This window comes from Melanerpes formicivorus, unplaced genomic scaffold, assembly GCF_026170545.1.
Source record: "Melanerpes formicivorus ecotype bairdi unplaced genomic scaffold, bMelFor1.0.p_v2 SCAF_2, whole genome shotgun sequence".
NCBI lineage: Eukaryota > Metazoa > Chordata > Aves > Piciformes > Picidae > Melanerpes > Melanerpes formicivorus.
In genome coordinates this window covers 47,571,907-47,597,175 of record NW_027142354.1, presented here as the reverse complement: position 1 = coordinate 47,597,175, position 25,269 = coordinate 47,571,907, and the positions used below count along the sequence as shown (strand labels likewise).

The following is a 25,269-nucleotide window of genomic DNA, read 5'->3' as shown; positions in this document are numbered from 1 at the left end:
AGAGGCCCAGCTGTGCCCACCTTCCCCCCAACCCCCTCCTCCTCCTCCTCCCACCTCCAGTTACCTCGGCCCCGGGCGGAGGTAGGTGGGTGGGTGTGGGACAGGGGGTAACTCGGTGCATGCGCAGCTGCCTTCAGCCCTCCATTCATAAAAAAAAGAAAAAAAAATGAAGAAGAAGAAGAAAGAAAGAAAGAAAGAAAAAAAGGGGGGGAGGAAGGAACCACACTAAAGAAAAAAAAAACAACAAGAAGAAGAAAAACTGCAAACCCGGGAGCCTTTCCCATACCCGGCGGAGCCATTCACAAACGGCAGCCGCGCATGCGCAGTGGCGCCGCGGTGCCCACCCCATTCATAAGCGCCGGGCCCGGCGCTTATGAATGGGGTGGGCACCGCGGCACCACTGCGCATGCGCAGAAGCGGCGGCTGCCCTCCCATTCATAAAAAAGCCATTTTTTTTCCCAGGCAGCTGCGGCCGCCTCTGACAGCGCCGCGCTCGCAGGTCCCTTCCCTGCAGCTCCGGCCAGGATTTCCCTGCTTCCCCACCACCGCCACCTCGTCCCTTCCACCTTCCTTCTCCACTTCGGATCCAGGGATTAACTCGCCTATGGAGGGACGGTTTGAGCCGAATTCTTGAAAGTAAGTAGGAGATTTGGAGTGTTTCGAGGGGTTTTTGTCGTTGCTTGGGGGGGGTTTGTGCCGGATAAATTATTTTGAAGTAGGGGGGGAAAAAAAACCCAACAAAATCTAAGCCTGAGCCCCAGGGGGAGAACCTTGCGCTGCTTCTGGATGTGTTCATCCCATCACTTGCCGCTCACTGATCAGATTTCTGCCCCTGACTTTTCCAGCAGCAGTTATCTATAATTATCTGTAGAGAGGAGAGCTGCCTGGCGCTTCACAGCCCAAAGGAGACTTCACCTCTTGAAGAGAGCTCCTGTTTCTCGCAGAATTTCCATCCGTTTTTCCTATTTTCTGCCTCTTTTCTGTGTTGTCTCATCAACATCTGCATTTGGTGGACGTATATGGCAGGCAGGTTTCACCGTGCTGGCGGCGGGTTGGTTTTCAGGGCTTTTAGGGCAGCAGAAAGCTCTTCTTTTCGCTGGTGAGGTGTCTTCTCCTTCATCCCTTCTTCCTCTCCTCAAAAAGAAGGAGAATTAGATGATCACCTGGGCTGACAAACAAGAACTGGCTGGCTTTTTTGGTTTGGAATGTGAAAACTGATTTGAGGCATTTCCTTTTCTTCCCAAAGCCTTGTTAAGTGTCAAGTACTTGAGAGCTGTCTCCATAATAGGACACCTCAGCCACTGGTGTGTCAGATCTTTCCTTCCTGACCTTTGCTCTGTAGCATTTTATTTCATCGAGCTGCCTTCCTCCCCTCCCTCCCCCCTGTCTTTTTGGCCTCGCTGCCTTATTCCATCCCTGTTCTCTTCCCTGTTTGGTTGTACACTTGGATGCTTCGGGTTTAAATCTGGATGGATTTTCTTCTTTTAAGGCTAGATAAGCACGAAAGATGTGTACCTAGGATCCTTCCATGAAGGTGTAGGGAATCTGTGCTATAGGGGGGACAAACCTGCCTTGGCTGCTTTTCTCCACCAACTGCGTAGCAAAGATAAGCCAGGGTTTTATTCTCTGGTACCAGTCCTGGTGTCAGCAGGGGAAGAGAAGCCTAGAGACGACATGTTCTGAAAATTCATTAGCAGAAAGGGAATGGAAAAAGCAGAAAGGGGCATGCAAGAGGCACAAAGGTCTCAGAGGGGGAAGCAGGACTGGGACTGCAGACCTTGGAAATGGCAGTGCAAGTGGAGATCAGCATTCAGCACGGCAGGAAAAGGCTTCGCTCGTTTTTCCTTCACCTAGCTAAGGGTCTGATTTCTTGATTTAAATCTTTTATAACCCCAAATCTTTCCTTAAAGCATGGAGGAGAGAAGGAAAATGGAAAAAAAAAACCCAAAACAAAACAGGAAAAGCATCTCTGGATTATCCAGAGGAGAAAAGGCACATTCTAGATTGCTTAAAACTTCTTCACCAAACCATGCTCAAGGGACAGCGTGCCATAAAATCAGCTCAGGAATTGCTGCTTAATTAAGCTAAGAGAAAAAACCCAGCTTCCTCAATATTAAGGCTTCCCCCCCCTTCTCTTTATTTGGGGCTGCCATTTGTGCAGGGAATCACAATGATCCTGATGACTTAGCTTCCCCCCTTCCCCATATAAAAATGAATGATGGCAGGAGGAGGGGTGGCTCTCAGTTATTGGAACCCCACTGGGGATGTCTCATTGATAAATGTGCCGTTTGCCAGGGGCTGCTGCGTTTGTTTCTGCTGGAAGGGACCCTACGGTGGTCGTGCAGGATTAAAAGGAGGGCAGTTTCTGAATGCTGCAGCCCTTTGCAAATCCTCCATGAGGTGTGTGTGCAGGGCAGAATTTGTTTGTTCTCCTCCTGAAAACAGCCAAACAAAAGCTGGTTTCATGGAATCGTGACTAATGCCCAAACCACACTGGGAAAATGCAACATCTCAAATAAGAGCAATTTCTACCCTCCTCTCCCCCCCCCCCAACCCCCCTCCAAATAATAACAGTAATAAAAATATCCTGTTCTCAGGCTTACTTGAAACTCATTTCCCCACCCAAGCAATAATTAATTCACAATCCTGAGGCTTTCCCAGGTATTCAGCAGAAAAAGCAGAAAATCCATTGATCCCACTGACATATGATTAACAGCGTTCAGCTTGCTCCTCAAACCTGCCTTTTCCTGGGCAAACAGCTGCACAGACATCGCTTGGCTTCATCATCTTCTCAACCTCTTTTTGTCGTTTGACAAATGCAACACAACCCTATTTGCTTAAGAAAACATCAAATCCTCCTAACACGGTGATCAGTCAGGGCCATTAGCTTAGCAGCTCACGCCCAAGCTTCGTTGTTTGGCCTTAAAATAAGTGTTCTTACCCAAAGGAAAATAATATCATAGTATCAGTCAGGGTTGGAAGGGACCTCAAGGATCATCTAGTTCCAACCCCCCTGCCATGGGCAGGGACACCCCACACTACATCAGGCTGGCCAGAGCCTCATCCAGCCTGGTCTTAAACACCTCCAGGGACGGGGCCTCGACCACCTCCCTGGACAACCCATTCCAGGGTTTCACCACTCTCATGGGGAAGAACTTCTTCCTCACGTCCAATCTGAATCTCCCCACCTCCAGCTTCCTTAAGAAAGAAACTGGAGCCCCCAGAACTCTGAACAGGAATGGGCCAAGATGTGCTGGATCCAGTCATGCCATAGGAGCAGGCTTCAGCTGGCCAAAACCAGCTTCTTGGAAGTCTCCAGGTCTCGTTTCCCAGCTCCTGAATTTCTGTGTTCTGGCAGGAATTTCGTGTCCCCTTTTAAAAATGGCAGGTTTCCCTAAGGAGCTTTCTAATGCTTTTATTTCTTCTTTGTAATCCCAAAGAAAATTCTAGCTGTGCTTAGGTGTCAGCTGTCCCTAGGTCGGGCTGCTAAGGAAAGGAACAAAAAGAATGAATGGCAACATTTTGTTTGTATCAACACATGGTTTATGGGAAAGAGCTCTCTTTTTTTTTCTTTGTTTGGTTTTTTTCCTTCTGGTTTAAAGCATTTACAGCTTGTCTCAACATTTAGGCAGCCCAGTTTGGTCCTAATGACTTCTAACGTGATGGGATTGTTCTGGTTGGAAAAGACCTTTAGGATCATCCAGCCCAACCATTATCTAACTCTTCCAAGTCCACCACTAAACCACATCCCTCAGCACTACATCCAGACAGCTTTTAAACACCTCTAAAGATGGGGATTCCACCACCTCCCTGGGCAGCCTGTTCAAGTCTTTGTGAGCCCTTTCAGTGAAGAAGATTCATCTAATGTCCAACCTAAACCTCCCCTGGTGCCACTTGAGGCCATTTCCTGTCGTCGTATCACTTGATACTAGGGAGAAGAGACCAACCCACACCTGGCTCCCACCTCCTTTCAGGTAGCTGTAGAGAGCAGTGAGGTCTCCTCTCAGCCTCCTCCAGGCTGAACAACCCCAGGTCCCTCAGCTGCTCCTCACCAGCCCTGTTCTCCAGACCCTTTGCCAGCTTCCTGGCCCTTCTTTGGACATAATTGTTTTAAACACATATACATTTATAGGTTATTCTTAACCACACACTGCAGACGTGCTCACTGGATGGTCTCCCTTAACTCCAAGTGCCTCCTCCCTCACTTAAAGCTTTTTTTGAGCCTTTTGATTCCCATCAGGGTGTTCCCTGTCACTGCTGGCAGCTCTGGACAAGAGGATGTCCTTTGTGCCAAATAAAGGCAATAGCAGAATTTGTTGCCTTATCACCAGCTCCTCCTTCCCAGGGGCTTTATTGATCCTTCTGCTGAGCCCCAGCCAGCAGCTCCCAGTTCCTCCCAGCTCCACACTGTGAAGCCCTGGAGATCTTCCCTTTGCACACACCTTTTGATAGCTCTTATATCAGATGCCCCAGCTTGGTTTTCAATGCATATCCTGGGTATTTCCCTCTTTTTCCATCCAACCAGAGGGAGGAAGTGGAAGCTGTTGGTGAATCCTGGCTGGAGCCAGCAAGGCAGGATTAGTGCTCATCCCTAAAACAGGCAATGCAGCAGTGAGCAGGGCTTTCTGGAGAAGGTTTTCCAGACTGTGTAACCAAACTAACAGAGGAGAGGGAACAGCCATGAATATTCCAAGTAGGTATAGACTGAAAACAAGCATAAATCAGAGGGATTTTGCACTGGTTGCCAGTGACCAGCAGGATGAGGGAGGCAATTCTCCCCCTCAGCTCTTGTGAGACCACACCTGGAGCACTGCATCCAGTACTGGTGCCCCCATCATAAGAAGGGCATAGAACTGTTGGAGAGAGTGCAGAGGAGGCCATGAATGTTATCAAGAGGACTGGAGAATCTCCACTATGGGGACAGGCTGAGAGAGCTGGGGCTGTTTAGCCTGGAGAAGAGAAGACGACTCTGGGCAGACCTTAGAGCAGCCTTCCAGTACCTGAAGCGGGCTACAGGGGAGCTGGGCAGGGATGTTTTAGAGCAGCTTGTAGTGACAGGATGAGGGACAATGGCTTGGAGCTGGAAGAGGGGAGATTGAGACTGGAGGTCAGGAAGAAATTTTTGACAGTGAGGATGGTGAGACACTGGAACAGGTTGCCCAGGGAGGCTGCAGATGACCCTCCCTGGAGGTGTTCAAGGCCAGGCTGGATGAGGCCTTGGGCAACCTGGGCTAGTGGAAGGTGTCCCTGCCCATGGCAGGAGAGCTGGAACTAGATAGTCTTTAAGGTCCCTCCCAACCTAAACCATTCTATGATTCTGAGAAGAGCTGACTTGTCCAGCCCTTGACATACACTCAATACCCACCCCCAAAGGAGGCTGTCTCCATTTAGGATCATTTCTTTGTGTTCAGGCTTCTGTACAGATTCTCCTGGGGGTTTTTGTTGTTTGTTTCCTTCCTGGTGCCACATTGTGCCAGGAATTCCTGTGTCCCACATAGCAAAGAAAATAAGCAGATTTCTGCAGCACATTTGCTGCAGCTGTTACTCCCCAGAGGTTCATAAGGTGGTTCTCACATCTCCTTCAGATGCTGCCATTCAGCTGGTGCAGGGACAAGAACAGGTCTAGCACCATGGTAACCAAAAGGAGGTGTGACCCAGCTGATAGGTGACAAGGCTCAGAGGTCTCTGCTCTGTCCCCTCACCATCACTGACCCACAGCAAGGCTCCAGAGAAGTAATCCAGGCCTTACCTCAACCTCAGTTCATGGCTCCCACTGGTGGCAGTCAGGGTCTGATCTTCCATCACTCTGTGCTTATTTTTCCATTTATTCTTCACAAAAACTTGTCATGCTCCAACACTGGGAAAGTTCTTGGAAACCTGTGATCAAAATCATGATTGAACATTCAAATGTGCTTTACTCTGCTGGGATAAGAAGGCAACTCTTTCCACACATCACTCTCCATCCCAACCAGTACCTTTATAACCAGCACAGATGTCCTAGAGCTGCCCAGCACCACCACAGCAACGGGCAGCACCACATCACTGGTGTGTTCAGCAGCAACCCAGCATTACAGGGCACACACCCAGGCTCAGGAGAGGGGCTACCAGTGCTGCCACAGAACATTCAGAGGACAATCCAGCACCAGCAGTCCCACTAGGAGGTTTGGTTTGCTGATACAAATGGCTCCTCCCTGCCACTGGAGCTGCTGAGGCACAACAGAAGGCTCACAGACAACAGGCTGCTCAAGAGCTGTAATTAAGGCATAATTCACTCATCAAACCTGGATGATTGGCTCTTTAGTTTGTAATCCACTGAGGTGATCTGCCACTTGCACAGGGGCATTGCTGCCAAGCCAATCTTGGGCAGCAGCATTTCTGATCATAGAATGGTTTGGGTTGAAAAGAACCTTAAAGATTATCAAGTTCCAGCCCTCCTGCCATGGGCAGGGACACCTCCCACTAGCCCAGGTTGCTCAGGGCCTCATCCAACCTGACCTGGAACACCTCCAGGGAGGGAGGTCTGGATCTAGGACCCTTACTCTCATTATTCTTTGCTCACAACATGCATCTAGAATTTAGTCAAACATATAGAAAGAAGTTACTAAAATGATTAACTACCAGGTAACTGAGACAGTTATAAACATTAAATATTGCTGCACTCATGAAAGATTTAAGGCAGGATCCATTTTGTTTTGCACTGGAAAAGCAGGCTGTCCAGCTCCACTTGGAAAAGGAAGATATTAGAACATTAAGGCTGCAATAGCCTCAAGCTGCACCAGGGGAAATTTAGGCTGAACATTAGAGGAAACTTCTTCACTGAAAGGGTTTTCAGCCACTGGAACAGGCTCTGCAGTGAGGTGGCTGAATCCCCATCCCTGGAGGTGTTTCAGAGAGGCAAGACATGTGGTGCTGAGGTGCATGGTCTAGCCCTAGCTTTGGTAGAGTTAAAAAATGTCTGCACTCCATAATCTTAGAGGTCTTTGCCAGCTAAAATGATACTGTGAATCTAAAACCTGTCCTGAAGGCACTGATGGAATGAGCCTCCCTGGGGCTTTAGGTGACTTTCTCACTTTTTGCCCACCAGGATGGAGCTTTCTGTAACCCCATGTGGGCAAATCCAAAACCCCATTAAAGCACAAGGCCACATTTTGGTTTCATTTCCTGTGGCTGAAGAGCCTTACAAATCTTTGGAGTCTGAAATAATACCAAAAGCATTTTGAAACAACAGTTGGTTCCCTACAACTCCAGGCCATGTCATTATCCACCAGCACAACAGTCATTTTAAATTGGCAGTATCTTGATGAGGAGCTCGACCAAGGGCAGAAACCAATTTTATTCCCTTGCACAGAAATCTATTTTGACTTGAAAACTGGATGTGGTGAGCAGCTGGGTGATCTCCCCACGGGGCTAGAGAAGTTTTCTCTCAGTGGGAGTTTGTGGAACAGTCTTCTTTTGGGTCACACCGACCCCACAAATGCTCCAGGCTTTGGGCAGAGTGGCTGGAAACTGGCTGAATAGGTTGGCTCACAGCAGCTGAAGATGAGCCAGTGTGTGCCCAGGTAGCCAAGAAAGCTGCCAGCATCCATTGGATCAGCAATGGTGTGGCCAGCAGGACCAGGGTGAGGATTGTTGTACTCAGCACTGGTGAGGCCACACCTCAAATATTGGGTTGAGGTTTGAGCACCTCGCACTGAGAAGGACATTGAGAGGCTGGAGCAGGTCCAGAGAAGAACAGCAAAGCTGGTGAAGGGTCTGGAGAACAGGGCTGCTGAGGAGCAGCTGAGAGAACTGGGGTTGTTCAGCCTGAAGAAGAGGAAGGCTGAGGGGAAACTTCATTGCTCTCTACAACTCCCTGAAAGGAGGTGGGAGGCAGGTGTGGGTTGGTCTCTTCTCCCATAGAACAAGTGATAGGACAAGAATAAACAGCTTCAAGTGGCACCAGGGGAGATTTAGGTTGGACATGAGTTAAAAATTCTTCCCCTTGAGGGTTGTCCAGGCTAAGCCCAGGCTGTCCAGAGCAGTGGTAGAGTCCCCATCTCAGGAGGAGTTTCAAAGCTGTGTAGATATGGTGCTGAAGGACGTGGCTTAGTGGTGACCTGGCAGTGCTGGGTTAGTGGTTGGACTCCATGACCTGTAAGATCTTTTCCAGCCTAAACAATTCCATGATTCCCTGAGAACTTTAGAACAAAGCCCTCCCAGTGTCAGAACTTCCTCATGGGCTTTTCTTTCTGTTGTGTGCTGTCAGAAAATTGCCTGGACAATCAGAGGCAGTGAATTGGTGCCTGTGCTGATGCTGTAATTAACAGTCACTGATGATCACAGATGAGCTAATCCTATTTACAGGGATTCTGAGGGGGGACTTTTTTTCCCTCAATTAAAATGCAATTTGCAGCCAGGCTGGATTGGGGCAGTAGATGACAAAGGAACTGCATCAAGTTTGGTAGCTTTGGGAAAGTTATGAGGCTTAAGTACCTTAAATCTCCTTTTCCACTTCATTAGTGTCTCTTCCTCTGGTTGTCCTTTTCAGATCTGCAATCTTCATGCAATGGCACATCTTGTTGTACTAAAGCTGAGCAATTAATTCAGGCAGCCCATAACTGCCCTTTCCCTGGAGGTGTTCAAGGCCAGGCTGGATGATGCCTTGAGCAGCCTGGTCTAATGGAAGGTGCCCCAGCCCATGGCAGGAGGGTTGGAACCAGATGATCTTTAAGGTCCCTCCAACCCAAACCGTTCATGACTTTATGAATCTATGACAGAGAAGGTCTGTTCACAACAGCAGCATCACAGTAGTGAGCCCACCATGTGCCCTCAAGGCCAAGAAGGCCAAGTGGATCCTGGGGTGCATTAAGAAGAGTGTGGCCAGCAGGTTGAGAGAGTTTCTCCTGCCCCTCTACTCTGTTTTAAGGAGGCCTCATCTGCAGTATTGGGTCCAGTTCTGGGCTCCCCAGTTCAAGAGTGACAGAGAACTACTGGAGAGAGTCCAGTGGAGGCTACAAGGATGCTGGGGGACCTGGAGGATCTCTGTGAGCAGGAAAGGCTGAACGCCCTGGGGCAAGAGCTAAAGGAGGGGAGGGGGGAGGGCAGACTCTTGTCAGTGGTTGCCAGGGCCAGGCAGGGGTGGTTCCTGGTGGGGAGGTGAAGGACGTGGTGTCCTGCTTCTGGAGTGAGCATGAGCTTTCCTGCCGCTGAGCAGACATCTTAGCAGATGCTCCTGTGAACAATCACAGGGTATCCTGGGATCTGCCTGCAAACCAACTGCATTTCAAAGGCTGCCTTGCTTGTATTGTTCCAGTCATCCCAGAAGAGTTTCAGACTGGTTGCAGCTGCATTTTTTCCCCTCTGGGGAACACACCAACCACAAAAAGTCAAGCTACAATGTCTCAAAGGATCTTTCAGGGAAGTCGCTGGAATCTGTGCATGGACCCAGGCAGGCATACCTCAGCCTGCAGGACTTCACAGGAGCAATCTGGCTTCTTGGCTTGCTTCTGAACTAGCACAAGTCTGGATTCCTCTTCTTTACCATAAGAGACAGAGTTCTCCTGGGATGGAGACAAAGCTTAGAGCAGAAAGATGTGCACAAGGCAGGTGCCAGTGGAAGCACACAGGCAAAAAAAAAAGCAGCATCTACACCGTAAAATATCATCCCTGTCATCTGGGCAGATCCCCAAACACCACTCTAGTTCAGCACTGGAGATGTTTGACCTGGATCTGTCACCACCAATCTTACTGCAGTGCTGAAACTTCTGATGACAAGAGCAGCAGCAGCAGCAGCATGGTCATGGGCCCTGGAAAATTCCACAAATATCAGAAATTTGTGGCTCTTAGAAGCAGCTGGAGAGGTGAGAGCACTTAACCAGAAACCCTCTGCTCAGGGTTGAGAAGGCAGGGCAGGGAGTGAAGGACCACACGCAGCACAAGCACCAAAAATGGGTAGGGTTTGTATTGATGGTGTGTTAAAGGAGAGCTCTAGCAAGAGAGACATTGTGTCCAGGATGGGGGTGGGAATGAGGAGAGCTGGGTCTTGTCTGGCTGTCTTTGCTCCAGAAGCTTTAGCATCAGAGAAGCACAGAATCATTTTGGTTGGGAAAGACCTCTAAGAGCATCAAGTCCAACCATTCTTTAGCTCTACCAAGGCTGGGGCTAAACCATGTCCCTCAGCACCACATCTACATGGCTTTTAAACCCCTCCAGGGATGGGGACTCCACCACTGTCCTGGGAAATCTGGTCCTTGACAACCCTTCTGGTGAAGAAATTGTTACTCATGTTCAGCCAAAACCTCCCGTGGAGCAACTTGAGGCCCTTTCCTCTTGTCCTATCATTTGTTCCATGGGAGAAGAGACCAAGCCCAACCTGGCCTCAGCTTCCTTTCAGGGAGTTGTAGAGAGCCAGAAGGTCTCCCCTTAGCCTTCTCTACTACAGACTTGTTACCTCAGTTCCCTCAGCTGCTCCTCACCAGACCTATTCTCCAGAACCTTCACCAGGTTCAGTGCCTTTCTCTGGGCCTACTCCAGCCCCTCAACGTCCTTCTTGGAGTGAGCCCTGCAAAACTTTATTCAAGTGGACCCTGTGGCCAAATATCTGCAGGCAAGTTGAGTTGGCCATGGCAGGGCTTCCATTTGCCTTGCTCTGCAGAAACAGTTTCCTGTTAGAATGACAATTTGAAGCTGAATTGTAATCAGATGATGATGAACAATTTCCAACATCCACTGTCCTAAAAGTGTGTGTGTCGGGGGGGGTGTTAGTCTAGGCTTTGGCTCCCTTCTGGGGTAATTAACTCTGCAATCCTGATTAGCATTATCTCAACTCAGCCACCTTTAATGTCTGCCTGCATATGGCCATGTCTGCATCCCTGGGGTTTGGGTGTTCTAAGACAGCCTAAGGCTCTAATCCTTCTCCAAATTAATCTGATGCTATAACTTCCATGTGATGTCATTGCCGGTGCTGGACCACTGCAGACTATGCAGCTCCAGAGCTAATGGAAAGCTAAAACCTCAGCTCCTGGGTGCTGCTGCAAGGGTAGAAACACAGAGTTTTCTTTTAAGATCCACTGGGTCCAGGCATTCTGACTCCTCCGAGGCTGAGACTAAACCATGTACCCTCAGCACATCTTTGTAGCCTTGAAACACCTCAAGGGATGGGGGTTCAACCACCTGCCCGGGCAGCCCCAGTCTTTAAGAACCCTTTCAGTGAAGGATTTTCTTCTAATCTCCAACCTAAACATCCCCTGGTGTGACTTGAGGCCATTTCCTCTTGTCCTTGTTCCTTGAAAAGAGAGACCGACCCCCACCACACTCCAGCCTCAGGGTGCGGAGGTTATTTCAGCGTGACAGAGGCAGTGAAGGCAGGGGACACAAAGGAGCAGGCAGACAGAGGCTCAGAACATCATTGCTCAGCATGCCACCATTTCCTCCACCTACCTTCCATCTAATGTCAGCTCTGCTGCACTTCCTCTCAGCAGCCAAAATAGCTGCAGGGGAGAGAAGGAGAGAAGGAGAGAAGGAGAGAAGGAGAGAAGGAGAGAAGGAGAGAAGGAGAGAAGGAGAGAAGGAGAGAAGGAGAGAAGGAGAGAAGGAGAGAAGGAGAGAAGGAGAGAAGGAGAGAAGGAGAGAAGGAGAGAAGGAGAGAAGGAGAGAAGGAGAGAAGGAGAGAAGGAGAGAAGGAGAGAAGGAGAGAAGGAGAGAAGGAGAGAAGGAGAGAAGGAGAGAAGGAGAGAAGGAGAGAAGGAGAGAAGGAGAGAAGGAGAGAAGGAGAGAAGGAGAGAAGGAGAGAAGGAGAGAAGGAGAGAAGGAGAGAAACCCCAGCCAGGACAAAACCCAAACCAGACAGACAACCAAAACCCCAACCTCACAAACAAACAAACAAACCACCACCACAAATTAAGAAAACCAACTTCCTAGGGAATCAAAGCCTTCCTGCAGGGCACCAGGACATACACACCACTCACTGCCCTGCTGAACACTGGCCTGCAGTGAGTACTTTTTAGATCACAGAATCATTTTGGTTAGAAAAGACCTTCAAGATGATCAGGTCCAACTGTCAGCCCAGCACTGCCAGTTCATGGCTAAACCATGGCCCTCAGAACCACATCTCCATGGCTTTGAAACCCCTCCAGGGGTGGGGACTCCATTAGTGCCCCGGGCAGCCTGGGCCAGGGCTTGACAAACCTTTTGTTGAAGAAATTGTTCATTGTGTGCAATCTAAACCTCCCCTGGCTCATCAGCCTGAATTCTGATGTGCAAATGAAAATTGATTTCCCCCCCACCCCATGTGTGCATCCTGTTGTCAGAATCATCACTTCTTTTTAATTGGGATTCTTAGCTCCAGGGATTATTGGGATTTTGACTTTTATTGAGTTCAGGGATGGTAGAGTCACCATCCCTGGAACAGACTAGACTAGACCAGGTTGGAAGAGACCTTCAAGATCATCAAGTCCAACCTATCATCCAACACTACCTAATCAACTAAACCATGGCACCAAGCACCCCATCCAGTCTCCTCCTAAACACCTCCAGGGATGGTGACTCCACCACCTCCCTGGGCAGCACATTCCAATGGCCAATCACTCTATGAAGAATTTATTAGAATAAACCTTTATTAGAATAAACCAAACCAGGTTGGAAGAGACCTTCAAGATCATCGTGTCCAACCCATCAACCAATCCAACCCACCCAAACAGCTAACCCATGGCACCAAGCACCCTGTCAAGTCTCCTTCTGAACACCTTCAATGACGGCGACTCCACCACCTCCCCGGGCAACCCGTTCCATAGCGCAATCACTCTTTCTGTATAGAACTTCTTCCTAACATCCAACCTGAACCTCCCCTGGCGCAGCCTGAGACTGTGTCCTCTTGTTCTGGTACTGGGTGCCTGGGAGAAGAGACCATCATCAGCCTGTCTACAACCTCCCTTCAGGTAGTTGTAGAGAGTGATAAGGTCACCCCTAAGTCTCCTCTTCTCCAGGCTAAGCAGCCCCAGCTCCCTCAGCCTCTCCTCATAGGGCTTGTGTTCCAAACCCCTCACCAACTTTGTTGCTCTTCTCTGGACTCGTTCCAGCAAGTCAACCTCCTTCCTAAACTGAGGGGCCCAGAACTGGACACAGTACTCGAGGTGTGGCCTAACCAGTGCAGTGTACAGGGGCAGAATGACCTCCCTGCTCCTGCTGGCCACACTGTTCTTGATGCAGGCCAGGATGCCATTGGCCCTCTTGGCTGCCTGGGCACACTGCAGGCTCATGTTAAGCCTACCATCAACCAGCACCCCCAGATCCCTCTCTGCCTGGCTGCTCTCTAGCCACTCTGACCCCAGCCTGTAGCACTGCATGGGGTTGTTGTGGCCAATGTGCAGAACCCGGCATTTGGATGTGTTAAATCTCATGCCGTTGGATTCTGCCCATCTGTCCAGCCTGTCCAGGTCTCTCTGCAGAGCCTCTCTACCCTCCAGCAGATCAACTCTTGCCCCCAGCTTGGTGTCGTCAGCAAATTTACTGATGATGGACTCAATGCCCTCATCCAGATCATCAATAAAGATGTTAAAGAGCACAGGGCCCAGCACTGATCCTTGGGGCACACCACTAGTGACTGGTTGCCAGCTGGATGTGGCACCATTCACCACCACTCTCTGGGCTCGGCCCTCCAGCCAGTTCCTAACCCATCGCAGTGTGCTCCCGTCCAAGCCATGGGCTGACAGCTTGGCCAGCAGTTTGCTATGGGGGACGGTGTCAAAGGCCTTGCTGAGGTCCAGGTAGACTACATCAACAGGCCTCCCCACATCCACCAGGCGGGTCACCTGATCATAGAAGGAAATCAGGTTGGTCAGGCAGGACCTGCCCTTCCTAAATCCATGCTGGCTAGGCCTGATCCCTTGGCCATCCTGTAAGTGTTGTGTTATTGAACTCAGGATGACCTGTTCCATGATCTTGCCTGGCACTGAGGTCAGGCTGACAGGCCTGTAATTCCCTGGCTCATCCAACCGGCCCTTCTTATGGATGGGCACCACGTTGGCCAGCTTCCAGTCCTCTGGGACCTCGCCAGTGAGCCAGGACTGCTGGAAAATTATGGAGAGTGGCTTGGCCAGCTCATCTGCCAGCTCTCTCAGCACCCTAGGATGAATCCCATCTGGTCCCATGGACTTGTGGGGATCCAAGCTGCTAAGGAGAGTTCCAACTACCGCCTCATGGAACATAGGGAAACTGTGCAGCTCCCTGGCTCCTTCTGCTAGCTCTGCAGACCAGCTGTCAGGAAGACGTTCTGCCCTTCTAGTAAAAATTGAGGCAAAGAAGGTGTTAAGTATCTCTGCCTTTTCCTTATCCTTGGTTACAATGTTCCCCTCCGTATCCACCAAGGAGTGGAGGTTTTCCTTCCCCTTCCTCTTACTATTAATGTATTTATAGAAGGACTTTTTGTTGTCCTTCACAGTAGAGGCCAGTTTAAGTTCCAAGTGTGCTTTTGCCTCCCTAATTCTCTTCCTACAATACCTAGCAACATCCTTAAACATTCTGTGGGTTGCCTCCCCTTGCTTCCAAAGGTGATACACCCTCTTTTTTTCCCTCAGCTCCATTAAAAGTTCATGAACCATCCAGGCTGGCCGTCTGCCCCGGCGGCTCATCTTCTGGCACATTGGCACAGCCTGTCCCTGAGCCTTCAACAATTCTTCATTGAAGTAGGTCCAGCTCTCCTGGACCCCTTTGTTTTTAAGGACTTTATCCCAAGGAACCCTCTGAATTAGTTCCTTGAGTAACCCAAAGTCTGCCCTCCGGAAGTCCAGAGTGGAGGTCTTCTTGCCGCCCCTCTTGGCTTGACCAAAAACCGAGAATTCAATTATCTCGTGGTCACTGGACCCCAAACACCCTCCAACCACCACATCACCCACCAGTCCTTCCCTGTTGGTGAAGAGGAGGTCAAGCATAGCCTTGCCCCTGGTAGGCTCTCGCAGCACCTGGGATAAGAAGCTGTCCTCCATGCATTCTAAAAACCTTCTAGACTGTCTCCTCTCTGCCGTGTTGAGTTCCCAGCAGATGTCAGGCAGGTTGAAGTCACCCATGAGAACAAGGTCCGGAGATCTTGAGACAGCCCTAAGCTGCCTATAGAATGCTTCGTCAACATCTTCCTCCTGGTTGGGTGGTCTATAACAGACTCCAACCAGGGTGTCTGCCCTGCTGGTCTTCCCTCTAATTCTTATCCACAAGCATTCAACCCGATCATCCCTAATCTCCATCTCAATGGCATCTAGTGTCTTTCTGATGTACAGGGCCACCCCTCCACCCCTTCTTCCTCGCCTGTCTCTCCTGAAGAGCTTGTAACCGTCAATTGCAGCGCTCCAGTCGTGTGAGTCGTCCCACCACGTCTCTGTGATGGCAACTATATCATAATTTTCCTGCTGCATCAAGGCTTCCAGCTCCTCCTGTTTGTTACCCATGCTTCGTGCATTAGTGTACATGCACTTCAGCTGGGCTGCTGGTTTCACCTCCAACTCTAGCTTGTCGCCCCCAGACTCTTGTCTGAGAGGACTCTCTTCAGCCCCTTCCCCCTTCGAAACTAGTTTAAAGCCCTGTCTATGAGACCCGCCAATTCCCTACCCAGGATTTTTTTATCTTTGGGGGACAGTCCGTTCTCATATACAGTGATCTTTCCCCTTCTCTGGGACAGATGTACTCTATCTGTTGTCAGCTGGCCTGGTGCAGTGGAAAGTTTCCCAATATCAAAAAACCCAAAATTCTTTTGACTGCACCAGCCTCTAAGCCACTTGTTAACTATAGCTGCTGACCTGTTCCTTACTGTATTCCCTCCTGCAGTTAAAGGTATTGATGAAAAAATTATTTGTGCCCCTGACCCCTCAACCAGGTCTCCCAGGGCCCTGAAGTCATCTTTGATAGCCCTGGGAGTTCTGGTTGCAACATCATCATTCCCTAACTGCATAACTAGTAAGGGGTAGTAGTCAGAGGGCTGTACCAGTTTAGGCAGCCTACTGGTAACATCATTAACTTGGGCTCCTGGCAGACAACAGAGTTCCCTATGAGATGGGTCAGGCCGACATATAGGGCCCTCCATTCCCCTCAGAAGGGAATCACCAATAACAACTACCCTCCTCTTTTTATTGAGGGAACAGGTCCTGATGCCAGCAGAAGACTGTTTGACCTTAGGCTGCTATTTCTTCCTAACATCCAGTCTAAACCTCCCTGGGCACAGCTTGAGATTATGTCCTCTTGTTCTGGTGCTGGTTGACTGGGAGAAGAGACCAGCCCCCACCTGTCTACAGCCTCCTCCCTTCAGGCAGTTGTAGAGAGCAATAAGGTCTCCCCTGAGCCTCCTCTTCTCCAGGCTAAGCAACCCCAGCTCCCTCAGCCTCTCCTCACAGGGCTGTGCTCCAAACCCCTCCCCAGCTTTGTTGCCTTTCTCTGGACACCTTCCAGCAAGTCAACATCTTTCCTAAACTGAGGGGCCCAGAACTGGACACAGGACTCAAGGTGTGGCCTAACCAGTGTGGTGTACAGGGGCAGAATGACCTCCCTGCTCCTGCTGGCCACACTGTTCCTGATGCAGGCCAGGATGCCACTGGCTCTCTTGGAGGTGTTCAAGAAACATGTGGTCATGGAATTTGGGGAGATGGTTGAGTGGCTGTGGTGGTGTTGGGTTGACAGTTGGACTCAAGGATCTTAGAGGTCTTTTCCTACTTAAATTATTCTATGATCCTATTTTCTACACATAGTAACTAGCAACAGATGCTCTAAAAACTCTCTTGTTCCTCAAGTCAATGAGCTATGAATAATGACATGAAAAACATTTCACATCAATGGCCAAGACCCAGCAGAGAATTTTAACTGGTGGAGAGAACCTGCATAAGGACTACATGACAATAATCATCCTCACTGCTAATAGAGCTTCTTCCTTCTCCTCCTCTGCAGTGGAAAGGAGCCTGGAGGGCAGGACATGGTGCCAGCACACAGAGGTGGCATATGCCATGCTGCCTGTGCCACCCTTCCCTCTGCTCCCCAGCCTCAGCTTGCTCTGCTCTCGATCCCAGGAGAGCTGGCAGGTTTTCAAGCCCTCAAATGCCAAGTGATCCATCAAAGCAATGATTTCCAGATATAATAGTGGGCTCTAGAAACATTTTTCTGTGGGTAAAACCACACTTCCCTTATCCCTTCCAAAAATGCAGGGTGAGTTCATGCTCCAATTGGGTTCAATTCAGTGGGGGATGTGCTCTTGGAATGTAGATGAACCCTCACACACACACACATCTCATACATGGCTCACAGAGTCATCTGGGCTGGAAGAGACCTTTAAGATATGAAGTCCAACCACTAATCCAGCACTGCCAGGTCACCACTAAACCAGGTCCCTAAGCACCACATTTCCATGGCTTTGAAACCCCTCCAGGGATGGGGACTCCACCACTGCCCTGGGCAGCCTGGGCCAGGCCTTGACAATCCATTTCATAGAATCATAGAACAGTTTGGGTTGGAAGGGACTTTCAAGATCATCTAGTTCCAACCCCCTGCCATGGGCAGGGACACCTTCCACCAGCCCAAGTTGCTCAAGGCCTCATCCAACCTGGCCTTGAAGCATCTCCAGGGAGGGGGCATTCACAACCTCCCTGGGCAACCTGTTCCAGTGCCTCACCACCTTCACTCTAAAGAACTGCTTCCTAATCTCCACTCTAAATCTCCTCTCTTCCAGCTCAAAGCCATTGTGCTGCAAGCCCTTGTCAAAAGTCCCTCCCCAGCTGTCCTGTAGCCCCCTTCAGGTACTGGAAGACTGCTCTAAGGTCTCCCTGGAGCCTTCTCTTCTCCAGGCTGAACAAGCCCAACTCTCCCAACCTGTCTCCATAGCGGGGGTGCTCCAGTCCTGTTTTGGGGAAGAAGTTGTTCCTCATGTCCAACCTAAACCCCCTTTGGCACAATTTGAGATCACTTTAGTCGGGTGCAGTTTTTTCCCCTGACTAAACATTTTTGGTGCTGCTGGCAAAGGTTAATTTGTTCGCCTGAACACCACCAACTGGCAGTGCCTCAAGCCCTTCGCCGTTTCCTTTCTCTCCATCCCAGAAGCTTTTTCCCATCCCACAAGTGGCTCTGCAGCTTTACTCCCCACTCCTTTAAACTGCTCTCCAGCACAATATTATTTATGAATAAAGGTCACCCCGTGAGGAAATGGCACATCCAGCAGCAAACAATGTGCACTTTCTAAATCTGAACCCAGCCGTTTCCGTTCTTTGATTTAAGTTTAGTTACTTCCTGTGGTTTCTTGTCCTACGCCGCCACTGAATCCTTGGATGGGCTCCAGGAGAAATTGCACTCTTTCAATGAATCCAGAAACTGCAGCAGCAGGCAGCTTAGCTACTACAGCTAGTAAACAGCACTTCGACTCACTCTTACTGATTCACAGATGGCACTGGGTTGGAAGGGACCAAGCGCTTCCTCCTGATGTCCAACCTAAATCTGCCCTGCTCCGGTCTCAAACCATTGCCCCTCGGCTTATCACCACAGCCCCTTCTAAACAGCCCCTCTCCAGCCTTCCTGTGGGTGCCCTTTAGATATTGAAATGCAGCTCTAAGGTCTCCCCAGAGCCTTCTCTTCACCTTGCTGAGCAACCCCAACTCTCCCAGTCTGTCCCCATAGCAGAGGTGCTGCAGCCCTCCCATTATCTTTGTGGCCTCCTCTGGACCCACTCCAGCAGGTCCATGTCCCTCTTGTGTCGGGGATCCCAGAGCTGGACACAGCACTGCAGGTGAGGTCTCACCAGAGCAGAGGGGCAGAGTCAGCTCTCTCCATCTGAGGGCCACTCTGCTTGCAATGTAGCCCAGGATGCCATTGGCCTCCTGGGCTGCAAGTGCCTATTGCTGGCTCACGCCCAGCTTCTCATCCACCAGTTCACTTAGTGTTTGGTACAGGAGTGCCTAATTATCTGCATGAGGTGACACATCAACCTGACCTCTGCGTGGTCTCCTCATCTGCTCTCACCTCTCCTTGCAATCAGCCAAGATCTGAGCAGGAGCTTCCGCCTTCTATGCTATAGCTGGAAACCAGAGATGGAGATAGGACATGTCCTCACTGCAGCCAAGCCACCCTCCTGCAGGCAGGTTCTGGATTGGCAAGGACAATGAGAGGAGGTTGGAGCTAAATGGGAGTCAGTCTCTTCTCCCTAGGAACAAGTGTTAGAACAAAGAGGGAGCAACCTCAGGTTGCCCCAGGGGAGGTTTAGGTTGGACATTAGAAGAAAATCCTTCACTGAAAGGGTTCTCAAAGACTGGAATAGGGTGCCCAGGGGGGGTGGTTGAATCCCTGTCCCTGGAGGCATTTCAAAGAGGCAGAGACGTGGCACTGAGGAACATGGTTTGGCCACAGCCTTAGTAGAGTTAGAGAATGGTTGGACTTGATGATCTTAAAGGTCTTCTCCAGCCAAAAGGTTTCTGTGATCCTATGGTGCTAAAGCCTCTGGATCAAAAACAGACAGACAAGACTCTCCTCATTCCCACCCCTGCTCTAGACACAATGTCTCTCTTGATGCAGCTCTCCTTTAAAACACCATCAGTGCAAACCCTGCCTGTTTTTGCTGCTTATGCTGCACATGGTCCTTCACCCCCTGCCCTGCCTTCTCACCCCAAGGAGAAGGTTGCTAGTTAATAAGGTCTCAGCACCACACTCTGAAGCCTCTCTGTACCAAGCCAAGGCTCCTGCAAGCACTGATTTTGCATTTCAGTATCAGGGTTAATCAAGGAAAGTCCTCAAACCTTAGATGAGTCATTTCAGGCGGTTTGCTGACAAAGTTACACATGAACATCCACCACTGACCTCAAGACGAGCAGCAAAAGCGATGAACAGGCATTTCAGGAGCCTGCAGTCCCCAGGACCAGTCAGACAATCAGAGAATTGGAAAAGCCCTCTAAGAGCACTGAGTCCAACCATCAACCCAACACCACCATGGCCATCAAACCACATCCCCAGGTGCCGTGTCCACATATTTTGTGAACACCTCCAGGGATGGGGACTCCACCACCTCCCTGGGCAGCCTGTTCCAATGCCTGACCACTCCTTCATGTCCTCCCCATGTCCAACCTAAGTCTTCCCTGGCATCTCCTCTCCTTCTATCACCTTATACTAAAGGGAAGAAACCAACCCCCACCTCAATGCAGCCTCCTTTCAGGGAGTTTAAAAAGCAGCAAGGTCTCTCCTCAGACTCCAGGCTAGATACTCCCAGTTCCCTCAGCTGCTCCTCACCAGCCCTGTTCTCCAGACCCTTCACCAGCTTTCTGGACTTCCCCTGGACTTACTCCAGCCTCTCAATATCCTTCTTGGAGTGAAGGGCTCAAAACTGAACCCACTCTTTGAGGTGCAGCCTCACCTGTGTCCAGTACAGGAGATGATCACTTTCCTGGTCCTGTTGGCCACAAGGTTAGGAGGAGAAGCAGAGCAGCACAGCAGGAGTGATGCACTTCACCTGCAGCTAAGTGCTCTACCTCCCCAGCTCACAACTTCTACCTTTTAAAACCTTCTGCATGCTACCAGCCTCAGCTGAGGGCCCTGGTTGGGCAGGTGTTGCAGGGTCACTCATTAACCACCTGCTCTTTCTCTCCCCCACCCCTTTTCTCTCTCCTTTCCCTCCCCCAGCACACCTAAGAGCAGATTTCTCCCCCTGGATCAGACTGCTTCATCCATGGAGCCCCGGATTCCCCACAACATCACCGTTGTGCCCAGCTCCACGATGGTCCAGCCCCTGCTGGACGGTCGGATCCCCTACGGGCGGCTGCAGCACCCCCTGCCCATCGACCAGATGAAGACAACTCACATGGAGAATGACTACACCGACAACCCCACCGCCTCCCAGCTGGCGGCTCAGAAGCATCCCCGAGCCCCCCACGAACTGCCTTTGACCAACCAGCACGTCCAGCGCTGTGAGCAGGATGTCACCCACCCCTGGATTTCCTTCAGTGGACGCCCCAGCTCCATCAGCAGCAGCAGCAGCACGTCTTCAGACCAAAGGCTCTTGGACCACATGGCCCCAGCACCCGTGGCGGAGCAGTCCTCCCCCAGAGCGGTCCGCATCCAGCCCAAGGTGATCAACTGCAAGCCCCTGGACCTGAAGGAACCCGTGTCTCAGGAACTGGACAAGCACTTTCTGCTGTGTGAAGCCTGTGGGAAGTGCAAGTGCAAGGAGTGTGCGTTGCCCAGGACTCTCCCTTCCTGCTGGGTGTGCAACCAAGGGTGCCTCTGCTCGGCACAGAACCTGGTCAACTACTCCACCTGCATGTGTCTCGTCAAGGGCATCTTCTACCACTGCACCAATGAGGACGATGAGGGCACCTGTGCTGACCACCCCTGCTCCTGCTCCCACTCAAACTGCTGTGCCCGCTGGTCCTTCATGAGCGCCCTCTCCCTGGTGCTCCCCTGCTTGCTCTGCTACCTGCCAGCCACCGGCTGCGTCAAGCTGTCCCAGAGATGCTACGACCAAGTGAGCCGGCCTGGATGCAGATGCAAAAACACAAACAGTGTCATCTGCAAGGCGCTGCCAGAGAGCAAAGGGAGCAGGTCAGAAAAGCCCTTTTGATGGTTTGGGAGGCTGGGGAGCAGAAGGACACTCCAGGGAAGGGGGTGACGCTGGCTCTTTTTAACACAACCTGTGGTCTGAGGGGGGCGTTTGGCCCCCAGGGGAAGCAGAAGCAACTCTTTCCACAAACCGAAGCACTTTGGGTCATTCAGGGGTTTGGGACTGGTCAGAATTTCAAGAGAAGGGGCCAAAGAGGAATCTTAACCTAGAGTGAAGGCTGCACACCTACAAATGGCATGGGGTACAGCTGCTTCACACCTCCTGCTCACCACAGGAACCAGGAGCTGCTGGCTTGGCAGGCGCAGCTGCACAATACCCATTCCCAGATGCAAACAGCTGCTTTGGAGTCACATTCAGGGTGGCCTCCTTGGTTTTGCTTTCCTTCCAAACCCTGATTTGCTACCAGCAGCCTGTTGAAGGTGATGGGTTAACTTCTTCCACCCTCCTTCCCTGCCTGATCACCCTCAGAAGGTCCAGCTGCACATGAAGTACATGTTTCTCAAAAGCTTTCTGTGTCCCTCAAAGGCTTTGAGCCAGAAGTGAAGCTGCAGGTCATTTGTTGAAGGGTCCTTTACCATTTAGACATGTTGCTTTCCTTGAACCCACTTGGCCACATGGATTTGGACCTTCTTCAAGCAAGATGGCATCAAGCTGGTTCCTCCCCAGGAAGAAGAGTAGCAGGATGCGTTGGATCAGTGGTACCAACACGGTGTTGCTCTGCCTGCAAAGCTGATCCATAGCATCAGGTTTCACTCAATGGAATATTCATTTTACATCCATCTGGTCTTGGGCAAATCCCATTCCCCAAGGCATGTGCTGGAGCAAAGGGGATCTTTTCCACACCATGACGTGAAGATGTTCAGTGTTTGTTTCTCTCAACCTCTTAAGCTCTGTTCAGAAGTCACAAACCCCAAATGCACGACACACCTAGGTGTATTTTTGTAGGGATACCCAACCCAGTACCTCCTCTCCTGGAACAAGCTCTCCCTTTGCTCATTAAATATTCAGATTTTTAGGGGGTTTCTGGTTTGGGGGATGAATGACATTTGCTGGAAGTACAGCCCATTCCCCCACCTCTTTTGCTGCTGGTCAACCTTCGCCTCCTCTGTACAGAAGTGTCTTGTTCAGGTGTAGAGAATGCTGTTCGTGTTTATTTCAGTGTTAACAGACACCAGGGGAAGCCAGGGGAGGACAGAGAGCTTGTTTAAAAAAGGTGCCCATGGTTTGAAGCAAGAGAATCTCACTGGCTTTGCCCATGTGCTCATCTTAGGGCTGGGTCTGCATTGCCTCAGGATGCAGTAACCATTTAGGATGCAGCGACCCTTTAGGATGCAGCAATCCCTTTCCCTTGACAGCTACAAGGTGCTAAACACAAACCTTTGCCCAAACATGCAACACTAATCAGCAGGTAGGTACTTGTTGCGTGCAGACAGCTGAGCTAGGCTCTTCTCCTGGGTTTTCTCCTTCCTTTTCATTTTGTTTTTGTTCTAATGAGAGGAATTTTCCTCAGTCAGTGCACAGCAGTGACAGTGAAATGTCATCTCCAATTAGACAAGCAATAGGCAGAGCTCATGTAGCATTTCCAGGAAGCCCATTTAGCTTGGCTGCAGTGCAGTTGCTGCATGGAAGGGTGGGCAGGGGCATCCTGAAGGGATTTCTGGTGTCTCTTTGCTTTCAGACTTCACTTAACCTGCATGACTTGGGGGTTGGTTAGGCTTAGAGATATTCCTTGAACAAGGAATTAAAAAAAAGAAACCAACCAACCAAACCCCCCCCCAACTGTCTCTTGTTTGTAACTTCTGCTGGCTTGTACATGACACATCAGAGGAAAAAGGATACTACATCTGTCACCAGATCCCAGGTCCTGAGTTTATCCTTTCATTGACTGCGTGGGGACACAGAATCCCAGAATGTCACGTTGGAAGGGACCTCAAGAATCATCTGTGTAATGGGTTGGGGCAAATCCCCTCCCCACCACAATCTGCTTCAACCTTTCCAGGTGATAGAGTAGTTGAAACGAGCTGGCCCAGCACCCTGTCAAGCTGAGTCTTAAAACTGTGCAGTGTAGGGGAATCCCCTGCCTCTCCTGGGGGATGATTCCAGTGGCACCGGAGAGAAGGCAGCTAGTGGGGATCCAGAGCTATATTTCTTGTCTTGCACAAATTGGAGGGGAAAAGGTAAAAGGAAACCCAAGCTGGCTGAATTGTTGGTTGAACGTATAAGATATTCTATTTAATAAGAGAACTCATTCTCCTGAGATGCAAACAGGCTAGAAAGCAGCAGGAGAAGGATCAACCTGCTGCCCTCCTCTCTTGGGACCATACCTGTCCAATGGCCTCCACTTCTGGTTGTTTTGCCTCTTTGACCCTCTGTCCCTGGCTGTTCCTGGGGGGATTTGAGCTGAGAAGCTGCAAGAGCAAAGTCCCCCAGGCAGCACTGATGCATGGTCCTTGCCCTGGTCCTTGCAAGCAAACGCACCACTGGAGTGGTCACCACCATGCCAATCTACACTCATATATATACACCCAGCAAGCCCCTAGGGGTTTGCTTTCACTGTACATAGCTGTAAACTATTTCTCTGTTGGATTCTTTTCATATCTAAGTCCTGCAGTGGTGTAAGGTGACCCCCCCGTGGGCTGTAAAGCGTTAGTAGATGTGTTAGAGCAGTGCTAAGTGTAGCAGAGCAACCTTCCCTCTTCTTGGTCTCCTGATGTAGTAGGACGCTGCTCCATCAGCTCCTGGCCCAAGGCATGGCCAGAAAGTGTCAAGCACTTTGCAGAGCACTTGGAATGGTTCAGGGTCAGCTGAAAGCGGGGCTCTGCTGTCAGTGCTGGCTGTGGGGCTGGCAGAGGGTACGATCCAGTCAATAATGGTTTTATTCTCCTCTCTTCCCCCATCCAATGCCTACATTCCCTTATTCCAACACCTCTCTTCCCCCATCCCAACATCTCCATTCTCCCATTCCAACACCTTTATTCCTCCATCCCCTTTTAAGGTACTTGGGCCTCCTGCCATCCCTGAGACATCCATGAGCACAGTGCTGTGTCACCCCAACCCTGGCCGTCCTCCCCCTAGGCCAGGTGCCCTGTTGCAGACTGAGGTCCAGCTGCTGATCAGCACAACCCTTGGGCACAACATTTGCCATGCTGGGGTGGGACCACAAAGGCAAGAGGGGCGGCAAGAGCATTTTTCCCCAGGGTGGACACTGTGCCAGCACAGAGCAGCTCTGAGGAACAGCAAGAGCTTTGCCACCCTGAAATACTAATGGCTGTAGCAGGTTCGCTGCTGGGATTTACCCTCTGCCCCCGTGCAGAAGCCGATGCCCACAAAGCAAGAAGGGGTGACTTTATGGGGCACTGACCATGCCACATCACTGGCTTGAGTGGCTTCACCAGACAAATCACCACTGAACCCTCCACCCCAGTGGGTACATGGAGTAGCTAGTAAATCCACACCATTGCTCCCCAGTTTTCCCACCTGGATGAGCCCTCACAGCACTGGGTATTCCCCCTCCTGCACTTGGACACGCCAAGAAAGGCTTCCCCCCCTCCCTCCACACTTCTGTTACCACCCCACCACATCTACACCCTGAGAAGTTACTACAGAAGGTTTTCTCCTTTGTATAGAATATTTATTTTGAAGCTCTATTTTAATAGTATTTATTTTAGAAAGTCTACTATTGTAAGAGTTCTTCTGTTGGTGAAGAAAAAAAACCAAGTACTGATGAA

General features: G+C 50.4%; 1 protein-coding gene across 1 annotated transcript; it reads left to right on the top strand.

Moving 5' to 3' along the window:
• The first annotated feature begins 445 nt into the window (after window positions 1-445).
• Window positions 446-25,269, top strand: SPRY4 (sprouty RTK signaling antagonist 4). Its single transcript, XM_068158963.1, has 2 exons — window positions 446-636; window positions 20,605-25,269. Exon 2 carries the CDS (start codon window positions 20,651-20,653, stop codon window positions 21,539-21,541), a length of 891 nt encoding a protein of 296 aa, XP_068015064.1. The 5' UTR covers window positions 446-636; window positions 20,605-20,650; the 3' UTR covers window positions 21,542-25,269.

Coding starts and splice junctions, on each gene's coding strand:
- SPRY4 (XM_068158963.1), top strand. CDS start 20,651: ATGGAGCCCCGGATTCCCCACAACATCACCGTTGTGCCCAGCTCCACG.